This window comes from Coregonus clupeaformis, unplaced genomic scaffold (genome assembly GCF_020615455.1).
Source record: "Coregonus clupeaformis isolate EN_2021a unplaced genomic scaffold, ASM2061545v1 scaf2650, whole genome shotgun sequence".
Classification (NCBI taxonomy): domain Eukaryota; kingdom Metazoa; phylum Chordata; class Actinopteri; order Salmoniformes; family Salmonidae; genus Coregonus; species Coregonus clupeaformis.
In genome coordinates this window covers 17,930-33,477 of record NW_025536104.1, presented here as the reverse complement: position 1 = coordinate 33,477, position 15,548 = coordinate 17,930, and the positions used below count along the sequence as shown (strand labels likewise).

The 15,548-nt window shown below is 42.3% G+C and overlaps 1 protein-coding gene across 2 annotated transcripts; it reads right to left on the bottom strand.

Moving 5' to 3' along the window:
* Positions 1-4,353: 4,353 nt before the first annotated feature.
* On the bottom strand, positions 4,354-15,190 carry LOC121575711. Of its 2 annotated transcripts, XM_041888996.2 has the most exons (3): positions 14,899-15,190; positions 8,210-9,189; positions 4,354-8,077 (listed from the first exon to the last, which is right to left on the bottom strand). In XM_041888996.2, the coding sequence occupies exons 1-3, from the start codon at positions 15,011-15,013 to the stop codon at positions 4,418-4,420; spliced, it is 4,755 nt and encodes a 1,584-aa protein (XP_041744930.2). In that variant the 5' UTR covers positions 15,014-15,190; the 3' UTR covers positions 4,354-4,417. The 2 variants fall into 2 exon arrangements, with proteins under 2 accessions (XP_041744930.2, XP_041744929.2); XM_041888995.2 differs by having other exon boundaries at positions 4,354-9,189; positions 14,899-15,187.
* Positions 15,191-15,548: the final 358 nt, after the last annotated feature.

Here is a 15,548-nt window from a genome sequence, read left to right as displayed (position 1 = left end):
TCCCGGGGATCGAACCCACTACCTTGGTGTTACAAGCGCCGTGCTCTACCAGCTGAGCTACAGAGGACCACAGTGATTCAATCCCTATGATGCCCTAACAATGTAGGCAAACAATACTATAGGAATACGGGTAACCAAACACCAATCACCCTTAGATGTCAAGAGTTACAATAACACATATACATAGTAAATAAGACACACTTCTGACTGTTTCAACCACAGCTAACCGAACCTATTATATAGAGAGAAATGTATTCATTTAAAAACATAAAAACATGTAGAAAAGTAAACAGCATAATGTAGCCTAAATATGGCTTCATAGGCACTGTCAGTAGTTGTTTCAATATGCACAATGTCAGGTATGAGGTCAAAGTATTGTCTTCGCCAGTCGCCATCAACTACTGTTTTGTCTGGTGTATCCTGTCAGGACCGACTGATTGGCTTACGAATCACGTCTGTCTCCTGAACACCGCTCGTTTCATTCGTTCATGGGAGAGCTATGGTGCCTGGCTGTTGGCTCAACTCTTCTCAATTGGCTGGAGGATGAATAGTGACCCCGAGGAGGGCTTACATTCTGAGAGGAACCTGAATGGTGACTTGCATTCTGAGAGGAACCTGGATGGTTACTGTGAGGGGAGCTTGCATTCTGAGAGGAACTTGGATGGTTACTGTGAGGGGGGCTTGCATTCGGAGAGGAACCTGGATGGTTACTGTGAGGGGGGCTTGCATTCTGAGAGGAACCTGGATGGTTACTGTGAGGGGGGCTTGCATTCGGAGAGGAACCTAAGAGGCAAACATAAGCAAGCAGGTGAGAAATATTTACATTAGCACTGTAGGAAATAGCCGTCCCCCAGCTACTGGCTTTCCAAGTGGAGATGAAGGATCAGTAAGGTGACTTTTTAGTTCAGAAGTCTATTTATTCATGTACACAGGATCCTGGGAACACTGCCTCAGAATATACTCAGAGCATGGCTAGAACATGTTCCAACCCAGTCAAAACAAGTCACACTTATATAGGTTTCATTTACCTAACAACAAGTTGGTATTGACCTTATCATCGATAAGGCTAATTTCTAGTGAAGTTTTTGTACACTCTGAACAAGTCCATCAATATTTTCCCCAAGCTTTCTCATTTACTTTATGGGTCATTCCATTTGATTGCAGTCACTTTTTGACTGCAACCCTTTTGATTTGAACGAAACTTTCCATACATATTTGCCCATGGTAGAAGTGGTCAGAAAGTGGCTTTTTGGACCTGAATGCAAAAACATTCCGGAGACTGATGTGCTCAAAGTTGACCCATTTTGCATATCCCATTAAGGATACGCAAAAACTCTTTAATAAAATTCAACATCAATTATCAAAAACGTGTAAACGCTTTATTCTTTTCCACATATGTTGTATCTTAAACCCTCATTTACATAATCTGAGAAGTATGTGTTGTTCCCGCCATCAGTTGAGACACAGCATACTCTTGCCAATACTTTTTTGTAAGCTTTTAAATTATATCAAACTCAACCGTTCACTTTTCCAGTAATGAAGATATGAATGTATGGTAGGGTATGCAAAATGGGTCAACTTTTTTATTTATTTTTTTATTTATTTTTTTTTGGGGGGGAATGGATCAGCTTAATATTGCAGATAGATTGTATCTTCTATCAATGTAATTGTCTGCATCACTTCCAATCCCCCATGTTTTTTTTTTTTTTTTTTTATATATATATATTTTTTTATATATATACTCCCCTTTATTACTTTTCAACCCCACCATCCTTTCCCTACTTGGAGTAAATTAGTGAACAACAATTCCCAGGCCTCTACTTCCGGTCTATACTTACTATCTACACCTTATGGACACAGTTAATTTTACAATAATTCTATTATATATATACATATATATATACATATACATACATACATACATACATACATACATACATACATACATATCATTATTATTATTTTTATTTATTTATTTTTTGCTCCTGAACTACTTCTACTCTCAACCTCTCCGATCGTTTTCATGATGTCCATCCGGTTTGCTTCTATATGCCATATCTTTCTAACTGTGCTCTTTCCCAAAAGCTCCCAACATACAGCCTATATACTTATTATGGTCACAGTATGCTTTACATTATTAGCTATCTTTTTTATTATTTGTTGTTATTTGTTATTAGTCCCATCCTTCAACTCTATTCAATACCTCCCATCTATCTCTTAACACCATCCATATCGGATTTCTATTTGCCATATATATTTCAACCGTACTGTGATGTTTTACAAAAGTTCTGAACCTTTCTATTCTCATTGCTTCTACAGATTGAGAGTTAAAAATAAACAGCTTTGCTAAAAGTATTATTATATTATTGATTGATTGACTATGGCTTTTCAGATCACCCAGTAATGCTATCTGCAAGGTTAGTTCCAGGTAAATATTGCAATCCTTTAGCCATTCCTGGACCAGTGTCCAAAAACAAGCTACAAATGGACAGAACCAAAACAAATGGTCCAATGATTCCGTCTCTTCACAGCAAAATCTGCAGAGCTGGGAAGATTGTATCCCCCATATAAATAACATTCTATTGGTAGCAAGGATTTTATATAATAATTTAAATTGAAAGATTCTAATTTTTGAATCCGGTGTCGTTTGGGTCAACTTTGGGCACCACTATCTCCTGAATGTTTTTGACATTCTGGTCCAAAAAGTCACTTTCTGACATCTTCTACCATGGGCAAATATGTATGGGAAGTTTTGTTCAAATCATGATCAAAAAGATGATCAAAAGATGATCAAACTAAAATGGAATGACCCTTATCAATTACATATGGTAATGAATTGAGTCACATCCTGTGAGAGTTGGGAAATACACCTGTCTGCCCACCCTTATTCTGTGTCACCCCTCTCACTTTGACTCCCAACTTTACTTAGGTCATATTGACCCAGGCTCACAGGCCTGTGTACAATAGCATGATACATTTGCATTCACTACTCAGCTCCTATAAATAACATAATAACCTTTCATTTAGATCAGGCTCTCCCTGGATGCACGTTTTGGTTTTTGCTTGAGCACTACACAGCTGATTCAAATAACCAACTCATCATCAAGCTTTGGTTATTTGAATCAGCTGTGTATATGGTATTATTTTATGTATCATTAAGGCAAATGTAGGGAGAGGTCAAAGGTAAAATAATAATATTAGTAATAAGCATGGATATGTTGTAAAATTAAAAACCTATATGCCTTAAAATGTTTATGGATTGAGAACCAGTTGAAAGGTTAATACAGAGCAGAGACATTTATGTGTTTTTCATGGACTCTCTGCAGCTGGTCTGGGTATGTCTATGACATGTGATGTAGATACAACTCCTCGTGATGGCTGTGTGGAGATTGGAGTAACAATGGACCTAGTGTTATCATTTGTTTTGCTTATGACCCTATGACCTGACACATGGCCACATGCACATAATCTCAAGGGCCAGGGAGGATGTTAAATGATAAATGCCGTAATGTATGTACGTGTATTATTTGTAAAGAAAGGGTCTGCAACCATATAATGAGATTAGGGAAAGGGTCTGCTACCAATATAATGAGATTAGGGAAGAGGCTTCCTGTGGAAAAGCGCCCATGACCTTTTGGAGTAAACCACATGTGACATTTGGACGTTGAAAGATAAGGGTAGAGTGGCACTAAAATAAGTTAATCATTTGCCCTAAGGGGAGGGACTGTATATGCTATGTAACATGATTATGCATTTGTGTGACTGTATAAAAAGGAGCACTCCGGTTCAGGACAAGCAGTTGTTGCTCCATGGAGCAAGCTGGGCTTTGTTATGCAATAAAGTCTAATTCTTGAATTCACAGGCTCCGGTGTCTTGAGAGATATTTTTGAGTTGATTATCTATTAGTCAAATATTTCCACGACATGTACTGCAAGGGCAAAAACAATAACGTGCACCAGGGGGGCCCAGGACCAACTTTGGGAAACCCTGATCTAGATGATTCCAATCAGAACCCAACAAACTGTCTACGTCTGCCATTTTTCCAAAAGGAAAATACATATACAACTTTGTTTGAAATACTGGGAAATCATTGGTGCAATTGTAAAAGTAGCCTACCATGTGAGGCTAGCATAGCCTGCGACTTACCTTCAATTTCATTTGGCCACTTCTTCTGCTCCTCTGACCACTTGTAACCAACTCCAGTTGTTTTTGCTGTAACGAGAAGAATTTGTCAATGACTGGAAACCCAATAAAATGTATCTAAATATTGACCTGTAGTGTGTTATTCTGTGTGTTCGTTTTTCATGCCAATGATAGCTATACATATTACACAAAAACTGAGGGAATACATACCATATTCGTTTGACAGTGGCTTGTGATTGGTGTCCTTAACAGAGTGTCTGGAGTCTTTTGGAGGTTAACGATGGAGAGACTTCATCCAATGGTTTGCCTGAACAATGCTCTTCTTCATCAAAATGGCAGCAGGCTTATGTATTTCACGTTTCCTTTTGAAGCTCTTTTCACATGCACCGCTTGGTCCAGGCTTCAGCTCCCCTATATCTTGCCGCTTCTCTTCCCTAACAGGGGGCTGTTCCTTCGTGTTCTGGCAGTTCACAGAAGCATCTTCCTCTTCCTCATCAGAACACTGTGCATCTTCAGGATCCATGTAAGACCTGTTGAACATGACGTCATTTTCATATTCACAGGGCTTGAAGTAGTGCACCTTCCTTGGATTCAAAGCGAAGCTGATGTTCCGCTTGGGTTTTGCCGGTGCATCGACACGTTTTAGAATGGGTTGGATGATCCTGGTCTCCGAGCTGGACCTGGGACTGGCCTGTGGACCTTCTACTTCCTCTGGAGGCCACCCTGATCGTCTGCGAGTCCGGGGGGTTGGAGTCGGGACAAAGCTGCTCTCCCAATCAGAGAACACCTGCTGCCTCGCAGAGACTTTTGCCCCAAAATGGCCATATGGCGGCGATACCCTTTCCGAATTAGGGAAAGCATGACTACCTGGGCTATTACCATTGTGACTGGCAGGCTTGATAAAAGGTTTCGGCTTGTGTGCCACTCTTGCAGGTTTGTTCAGCGTTTGTGATTCAGGTGAAGCACTGGGAGATGTCTCTTCTTTGTTCTCTCCCTCATTCCCATCCTTTGAAACCTCTGGAGTCCTCGGAAGCTTGGGAATCCTTGGCAGCTTTGGCTTGGGGGGCGGCGAGTCGTTCTCACACTCGCTTTTTGAAAACCATCCTTTCTCATTACTATTCAACACCTTCGGAATCTTTGTCAACTTCTGTTGGGATGTCAAGTCACTCTCTGCCTTATGTTTTAGTTTCATGGACAAGTCAGGATTCTTAGAAACCTTTACCACTAAACCCCCCGGGTCTCCTCTATCCTCCACCATCTTCTGCCTTGGTGGGGAACCTTCCTCTCTATTCCGGCTTGGTGGAGAACCTTTCCTGACAAGATGTTTGGATAAGGACAGCTTTTCCAATCTGACTTTCAGGAGTTGAATTTTTTGCTTGTGTTTGACGCCATTCCTCTGCCACTCTTTGACAACAGGAGACACTGACTTTGCAGGGGAGCGGTGTCTGCTAGTTTTGTTCGGGGCTTTAGTTTTTGGCTGTTCCATTGGCATATTGGGGACTTCCTCAGCATGTTTGGAGGGTGAGCCGTTTGTAGAAGGCTTTTTGGGGACGTTTATGAAGAGTTTGAGAGGAACAGTGGTAGTTGAGGACCCCTGCACATGGAGGGTTTTCACCCCAGGGCACGGCGGTGCGTTTCCACTGCAGCTGTCCCTCTCTCTTTCCACCAACTGGCACTGCAACTCCTTGGAGTCACCAGAGTTCCTGCCTTCAGTTTCAGTTGAATTTCTCCTCTTCTGTGACATCTTGTCCCTAGATTGACTGCCCTCACCCACTTTTTCAATTAAAGGTCTCCTCTTCTTGTCCCTACTTTGATTGTTCTCGCTCTCTTTCTCAGTTGAATGTCTCCTCTTCAGTGGCTTCATGTCGTCCCTGGATTGACTGCCCTCACACGCTTTCTCAGTTGATGATCCCCTCTTCTCGTCTTTGCATCGATTTCTATCACTTTCAGTCGAATGTCTCCTCTTGTGTAACGCATGTGGCTTCTTGTCCGTGTGTTGATTGTCCACAGTCGCCTTCCCCCCAGAGTCCTTAGGGACCTCTTCTGTCTCCTGATCTGAATTGTTGCTTGTATCTGAAAGGGTAAAGCAGTGAGCAATTGTTATGCATCTTGTACCTTGCTGCAATCCTTTCTCTCTCTGACAACTGGAGCATAGGCCACTTTCAAACCCATTGTCAGTTTCAATAATACAAGGACAGTAGCAAGACTTATCTAAGCTGCCACTTACTATATTCTCTAGTTGCTTTGTCTGTGTCTTATCTTTGTTTTCAGAGCATGGTTCAGGGGACCCGAGTTGGAGGTCAGAGCCATTTTCGATCTGGCAAAACAGTCTCATGGCATCCTCAGATGTCAGGATGGTCAACTTCATTGGGGAAAGGGTGTCTGTGTCCGAGTCTGTTGTGAGGTCTGTGACGGTGTTGAAGTCTGCATCTGTTGGGCAGTTTGAGGCTGTTGTGAGGTCTGCGTCTGGTGCCGTTGTTTCAGCAAGCAGTCTCACAGCATCCTCTGATGTGAGGACGGTCAAAATCATTGGGGAAAGGGGTTCGGTCTCTGAGTCTGCATCTGTTGGGAGGTCTGTTTCTTTTGGGGCTTCTGCATCCATCATGAGGGCTGTGTTTGTTGCGAGGTCTGAGTCTGTTGATTCAGCTTCAACAGGTTGTCGTGCAGGCAAGTCCACAGTCTCCATCTTGCTGTGGAAGGTGTCATCCATTTTGACTTCCCCAACCACTTTGGAACTCTCCTCTGCTTTATCTGGTATGAACCAAAGGGACCAAGCTCTTCCAGATTCTTTGTCAATGTCATACAGCTTCTCGTTGACATTTAACCATGATGACCTGTAACCCATGTGGGAAGAGCTGTCAACATGTGCTGGAATGGGAAAGTTCTCGACCACTTCCCCGAGTGATATACCACTGACTGCAAAGACAACCACTGCCTTCTCATCCTCTACGGCCCAGGCAGACACATCCTGCATTATTTTCTCATCCCTTTTATCTTTTAAAGCTTTAACCAGGTTAGAGGTATCCCCGCCCCAATACAGCTCCAATATGGCCTTTAGACAACCATCCTTTGCATCTGTGACTGTTGCTGCACTCTCCAGATAACTAACCAGTTGCTGAAGCGTACTTAACTTGAACTGAACTTCAGAAATTGTGGACAAATCAAGAGTTCTCTCATCTGCGCCATTAGAGCTAACTTCCACAATTATCTGTGTACCACCTATGCGTACAATATCAGTTGCCTGAGGGTTGGTGTGGACAAACGGTAAAGGTGAACTCTTGTCCATCTGTGCGATGACCTGAAGGACCTCATCATTGTCCTCTCCAATAGATGCCAGTGAACTTGTTGCAGACGCATCTACAGGCTTATCATACTCCATAACACTCTCAACTTGAACTGTCTCATTTAGGACAGATAGAGAACTTGCATCATCTTTAGCTCTTTCCCACAGTCTTCCCGCCTGTTGTTCGTTGATGGACCAGGCATGTAAAATCTTAAATGGCACCTCATTGCCTGCATTCTCTGTCTCCATGGGCTCTGGGGACTGCTGTGGACCCATTGGAGGGACGATAGCCACAGGAGGCGGAGCGGTGGTGACTGCCGTCTGGGTTATATACCTGGGGGTGGACTTAATCTCCAGCCGTACAGTGGAGTCCTCAGCACTAAACCTCTCAGGGGGCCTCGCCTGGTCATCTTTGGTGTTTAGATGTCGGTGCGTATTGCCTGCTTGTAAAACAGCCATCTTCTCTGTGCTGGATTGTTGGGACTGAGAGGGGTCTTGTGTAGAGTTGTTCCCATTTACGGGTCCATTTTTAGATCTTAAAACACTCTGGAGCCAGTCCTGTATTTCATTGAGTGAGGTCTTATGTTTATGAGGTGGTTTGTCCTGAGGTGTCTCAGTGAGAGGTTTGGGAGAAGGAGAGGGAGTATGTTGCTGTTCAGGGGTGGAAGAGGTATGGGTGTGAGAAACCAGAGCAGCATTGACAGGAAGATTATTGGTTTGTTGTGTTATGGTTTGGGAAGGAACACTAGGTCCTAGTATACCATGGGTGTCTGCATTTGTTACCTGGGCTGCTTTTAGGTCAACGACACCAGATTCTCTACCTCCCGTGGAAGGGAGATCCATAGAAACACACTGCTGAGTAGTCGAAGTGAAGGCCTGCACAAGTGATATAGAATCTCTCACAGGACCTGCTGTTCGTCCTGATGTTGTTTCACTGTGTTCGTTGTTGACCACAGGAACAGTTGGAGTGTTGTTGGCGTTCTGAATGTCTGGAGAACTGTTGGTCGTAGTTTGAGAAGGGGTGACATGCTTAGCCTGGAAGTCCAGCCTGGGAGACCTGCTGGAATGGGCCCTAGAACGTCCACTAGACCCACCCCTCGAACATCCACTAGAACCACCCCTAGATCGTCCACTAGAACCACCCCTAGATCGTCCACTAGAACCACCCCTAGATCGTCCACTAGACCCACCCCTCGAACGTCCACTAGACCCACCCTTAGAACATCCTCTTGAGCATTCATTAAAATGTCCTCTAGCATGGGTGGAATTGAACATCTGCCATTTGCTTTCCAAGTAATGGAGATTGTTATGATTCACTATCCGACCAACCATATAATCGCAGTCAGCGTTATGGTGAAGGGAAATATCCTCATGCCCTCTTTCAACAATGAGTGGGGGCAAAAACTCATAGCTGGGGAGGTGGGGTTCATACTTAGCCCATGTTTCTGTTCTAGCTCCACTGTGGTGTAAGGTTACATTAGGGGGTGCCTGGCATCTCAAGGGTACATAGAGATTGGGCCAATCCCCTATGTTCTGACTCTGAGCCATTCTGTGATGGTCCTGATGATACAGTGGAGGTGACTGGGTCTCTTGTGCCCCATGTCTACGGATGTCCATTTGAGAGTTTTGTCGATGGCAGTTGTAGTGAGCCCACATGGAAGCTTCTTCCTCATGGTTCAGCCACTGATGTTCCCTTTCCTGTTGGGTGAGGTACTGTCTTTCACCAGCAGGGGGAGGACTTACCCAGTGAGACATTATGGCTGCTGCAAAAAAAGAGAGAAACAGTTGTGAAAACTATGCAATGGTTATCCATCAACCAAGTTCATGATTATTCTAACATACAATGCAACTCTGAAACATGTTTAGGACATGTGACTGCCAGTTCAGACATTATGGGTTGAAAGTTAGATAGTTGATTGTGACTTGTGCGCAGCTAACACAATCAACATAGTACACACCCATACAAGGGGAGCCTGTGCCCCACAAATACTAGTCTGGGCATGAGGAGAGTTCCACCTCAGGTCAGGTTGACTCTCCAGAGGAATCAGGGAGGGTGTTGGACCCTCCACATCTGTTTGGTGTATAATATGGCATCGTTCATATCCAAGGCCCTAACTTGTCTCAGGCTAATCATTATTATGACAACTGACCACACAACAACTGTCTCCAGCCTTGAAGTGATGCAGATACATGTGGTGTCGAGACAACGATGCTGATATGCTGTGTTGACAAGGAATCCGCTGACACTGTACTTTGATTATATCAAAAGATTTCAGCGTCAATTTACAGATTTCTGCAGAATCTGGAGAACAACTAACCCAATCTCAAATATGATTATTCTCCCCGTCCTTTGTTCAAAACCTGGTATATATCCTACAGTGGGGAAAAAAAGTATTTAGTCAGCCACCAATTGTGCAAGTTCTCCCACTTAAAAAGATGAGAGAGGCCTGTAATTTTCATCATAGGTACACGTCAACTATGACAGACAAAATGAGAAAAAAAATCACATTGTAGGATTTTTTATGAATTTATTTGCAAATTATGGTGGAAAATAAGTATTTGGTCAATAACAAAAGTTTCTCAATACTTTGTTGTATACCCTTTGTTGGCAATGACACAGGTCAAATGTTTTCTGTAAGTCCTCACAAGGTTTTCACACACTGTTGCTGGTATTTTGGCCCATTCCTCCATGCAGATCTCCTCTAGAGCAGTGATGTTTTGGGGCTGTCGCTGGGCAACACAGACTTTCAACTCCCTCCAAAGATTTTCTATGGGGTTGAGATCTGGAGACTGGCTAGGCCACTCCAGGACCATGAAATGCTTCTTACGAAGCCACTCCTTCGTTGCACAGGCGGTGTGTTTGGGATCATTGTCATGCTGAAAGACCCAGCCACGTTTAATCTTCAATGCCCTTGCTGATGGAAGGAGGTTTTCACTCTAAATCTCACGATACATGGCCCCATTCATTCTTTCCTTTACACGGATCAGTCGTCCTGGTCCCTTTGCAGAAAAACAGCCCCAAAGCATGATGTTTCCACCCCCATGCTTCACAGTAGGTATGGTGTTCTTTGGATGCAACTCAGCATTCTTTGTCCTCCAAACACGACGAGTTGAGTTTTTACCAAAAAGTTTATTTTGGTTTCATCTGACCATATGACATTCTCCCAATCCTCTTTTGGATCATCCAAATGCACTCTAGCAAACTTCAGACGGGCCTGGACATGTACTGGCTTAAGCAGGGGGACACGTCTGCACTGTAGGATTTGAGTCCCTGGCGGCGTAGTGTGTTACTGATGGTAGGCTTTGTTACTTTGGTCCCAGCTCTCTGCAGGTCATTCACTAGGTCCCCCCGTGTGGTTCTGGGATTTTTGCTCACCGTTCTTGTGATCATTTTGACCCCACGGGGTGAGATCTTGCGTGGAGCCCCAGATCGAGGGAGATTGTCAGTGGTCTTGTATGTCTTCCATTTCCTAATAATTGCTCCCACAGTTGATTTCTTCAAACCAAGCTGCTTACCTATTGCAGATTCAGTCTTCCCCAGCCTGGTGCAGGTCTACAATTTTGTTTCTGGTGTCCTTTGACAGCTCTTTGGTCTTGGCCATAGTGGAGTTTGGAGTGTGACTGTTTGAGGTTGTGGACAGGAGTCTTTTATACTGATAACAAGTTCAAACAGGTGCCATTAATACAGGTAACGAGTGGAGGACAGAGGAGCTTCTTAAAGAAGAAGTTACAGGTCTGTGAGAGCCAGAAATCTTGGTTGTTTGTAGGTGACCAAATACTTATTTTCCACCATAATTTGCAAATAAATTCATAAAAAATCCTACAATGTGATTTTTTTTCTCATTTTGTCTGTCATAGTTGACGTGTACCTATGATGAAAATTACAGGCCTCTCTCATCTTTTTAAGTGGGAGAACTTGCACAATTGGTGGCTGACTAAATACTTTTTTCCCCCACTGTATGTAACATAAGATGGGTGTTTTGGATAGACCAATCCCTGGCTTCCACATATCCGTGGAAGTGTCCTCTGTTTCAGGGGGCCCCTACAGTAATGCTTTCCAGATGTTTCCGCAAAGCAGAGTAAAGTTCATCTAACACACCATTTGCAAACCTCAGCCAAAATTATAAACTGTTCAGATACTACAGACACAACCTTGAAGTGAATGAATCACAATTGTAAAACGGTTAACATAACAATGGAGACTATTCATTCCTAGCTATGTAGACAACTTCCCTAGAGTCACACCAGGTTTTAAGCTATTGGCCTGTCTCAGGTTGGACTAGAGTGTTATACTACAAATCAGGATCAATTAAGCCAGCTAACTTTAATAAGCAACCAGATACAACTATTGATTTTCTGGTTCATTCAAAAAAAAGCAAAACTTAGATGAGTGTTTTGTTTGTTGAATCTATTAGACCATGCCCATTTCAAGCGTAGATTTCAACAAAATAATGTTAGCCGAATATTTAGGCAAGTTAGCTGGCTAACTCATTTTTTTCCTGCTTTGTACTATACCCCTCTGGGCTGCATAGGAAAAACTAATACATTCAAATCAGTTTATTGGTCATCTACACAGTTTAGAAGATGTTATAGTGGTTGCAGCAAAATGCTTATGTTACTAGCTCCTAAGAATCTACACAAAGTAATTTATTGTATTTTTTATACAAAAAATAATGTCATAATGAATCCAATTAACAACCTAAATAGCACTGTAACAGTAGTCTTGGTTTGAATTGTTTCTAGTCGTCCGTTTGAGTTTTTATTCTGTTTGTTCAGAACCTAACAGTCAAACAGTGTGTAACTAAAATGTGATGTACAGTAGAGATATTACAATGAGCCATATCAAGAACACAGTATTTAAATATACAGTATGAAATGGGAAGTGTCCAGTGGTTTAATGTTTCTATAAAATGGGACAGCAGCATTGGTTGTGTGTGTGTTTTCTGTGAGTGAGAATCACTTGGCAGACGGTTAGTGATGGCTGTTCAAGAGTCTGATAGCCTGGCGATAGGCCTGAAAAAAGGACATGATGGCTAATTTCCATTGAGGATTTACCCCAGTGTTCTACCCAAAAGGCTGACTTTTCTGTTTCCATCTACACAAGCTGGCAGCCGTGTCTCACTGGGCCATGGCTCCAGTGGACCTGCTCTGACTTGGAGCCAAGGTAAGGCCACTGGTACTTTCCAGCTCTCATTTACATAACAATGGCTAACTGTGAACATGGGTTAACACCTTCTCACAAAGCAACTGTCTTAATTATGCAGAGGTTGTTGATTCTTCTCTTCACAAGTAATAATAAATAATAATATGCCATTTAGCAGACGCTTTTATCCAAAGCGACTTACAGTCATGCGTGCATCTTTTTTTTTTTTTGTGTATGGGTGGTCCCGGGGATCGAACCCACTACCTTGGCGTTACAAGCGCCGTGCTCTACCAGCTGAGCTACAGAGGACCACAAGTCCTCACTCTCAGCCCTAACTATGTAAACACAATTTTCCTAGTATAACATCAGGATGTATACACTAGGGTAACACTGCTGTTAGTCGGAAAAAAACATTTAGATGACAATAATATTAGTAGTTATAAGCAGGAAACACTGAGATTGGAACCGTGAGAGGGACTGACTGATGAGGGAGGAGGTAATCCAGTGGTGTGGAGTCACAGCGGGGTTGGGATGTAGAGTAGAAACTGGGTTTCCTATCTAAGATCACAAGTAGGTCTAAAGGCCATCAGCTCTGGAGAGGAGAACCTTGAGACTGACAGGCCAACCATTGTGCATATGCAATCATATTTCTCCATCGTGCCAAGCAGCCAGTAGGATGCATTTAGCATACAGCTGTATTTCTGTATTTTGAAAGTTATATCTCTTGAAAACCTGATTGTTGTTTTGCAACTTGTTCAGAGAGTCAGCACTTTTGCAGTACACATGTCCTTGAGCGGTCTAACAAAGAGGCTGTGTGTGTGTTACAAGTCTTATCTCATCCTACCCCCTAACGTTCCTCACATTAATCACAGCTTGTTATGTTGACCAATTTATATCAGTACAGTACAAACCTATTATGTTTAATCATTAATGCTTTCTTCTTAAGCTAACAGCACATCTAAAATATAAGAGAATAATTTCCCACACTACTGTTCTGACTTGGTGGTGAAATGTAAGAGCTTTTGTCTGCTTGTATGCCCCCTTACTTTATCCTAAGCTTCTGACTCAGTGTTGTGGTATCTAAACAATGATGCTAATCTTTGCTGTGAGAACAAGGAGTCCACTTACACTACTTTGACTATAAAGGTTTATTTATATCACAAGATTTCAGTGTAAATTGACAGACATCTGCAGGCATATGGAGAACAACAGACTCAAAATAATATGTTGTTCTGTCCTCCTTTGTCCCCACCAAGTATTTATAATCTTTACCATGATATGGGTGGTTTCCCCTAGAGACCAATCCCATGACTCCACACAACAGACTTCCTCTGTTTTATGGGGTGCCCCTATAAAACTGCTCCCCAGATGCTTCCCTAAACTGAATCAGCATCCTCCAAGATACCATTTGCAAACGTTAGCAAAGTCATAAATTCCTTAGACACCACAGTGTACAAGGAGAATACTGTAAGAACGGCTCATGTTCTGAATTATGTCGCTCTACATTTCAAAAGTGCTGAACAAATAGTTATATTGACGTCTGTCTTAGCGCGCTCATTAAAGTCTTAATAAAAATTACGGATGGCTTCTTATCCGCTCATCGTTCCATAGTTTGTACATCTTAATTGTCAGTAGAAACCACATTTGTTTAAGCAAGTCAGCCATATCAGGCAGTAAATGAGGCTGAATTAACTGTTTCGCTGCCAGACAAGGCTCAGCTGATAGCCAGGTGTAGCACTGTTCAGGATTCACTCCATTGTGCTGAAAAGAAAGCTCTGCTGTTGGGACAGCTTTAAGTAGGCCCTAACAGTTTGTGGGCACTGTTTGTCAACATTATAGTGCAATTCATGTATTGTTTAGTGTTGTGTCTTTGCTGTCTTGCATCAACAACAACAAAAAGTTGTTTGCCCAACCGAGATTTACATGCTAAAATCGCCACTGACAATATAGCCTCAAAACATGGTTAAAACTATAATTTTGATATCATGGATGGTCAGCCCTTGCATCCATAGCGCTGTATATGAATTTTAGAGTGGTTACATTTCTCCAGCCCCATCACTCAGCTTTTTACAGAAACAGTGGCAGGGATTCAATTCGTTATTGTTTGCTCTGCTGATTGCTGCTTTAAGATGTGTTACAAAGTGACGAGCAAACACCTTGAAACGGTCCTCCATGTATTTACTTGGATATCTCCTGGAGAATGAATACCCATGCGTAAATCCGATGCTTTTTTTTTGCACAAAGATAAAATACTGTTCAACATAGATAGCATTGTTGTTCATGTCAACCAATAGATTTTTCTAAGAGAATATAGACCTAGGATACTTACAGAAAGCATGCGCTGCTCCTCTCTCTTTCACATGCGGCAGATCAGCGGTAAACATCAATATCTCCAACCGAGATCTAGCGATCAATAACTCGCACTCTTCTTCTTTTATCGGCATCCAACGTTATAGTGCATTACTGCCAAAAACACTCCTCTCTTCTGTTAGAACTTCTTCAAATGTATCTCTGGTGAGAGCGCGTGGCTGGTACTAGTAGATTCATGTTCCACGCCCCCAGAGTTTTCTCCGCTCCTTCTCAGCTGATTGGCAGTATTCTCTAACCATTATTTTATTGAAGCAAATGACAAAAAACATAAAGCCAATTTTACAAGACAAATTAATGAACAGAAATACGTTATAATTTCTCTGCGGTTTTAGGTTTTGTTCTTGCTATAATTTATACTGTTTCTTCCTGCTATAATTTGACCTTTGAGCATGCTCAAACAAATAACCAGTTGTTTCGTTGTGATTTATTACTGAACTAATGCTTAGTGATATTGAAGTAATGGCTGGCTATCTATAGATCGAAAACGTGACCTTTTCTTGACTGCAGCTATTTAGAAAGCATATTCAGTGGTGAAATTCCATCCATTGCTAAAAACATGTTGAGTCAGGAGGATATCGGCATTGAAGTTGTGTGGTCACAAAATTACAA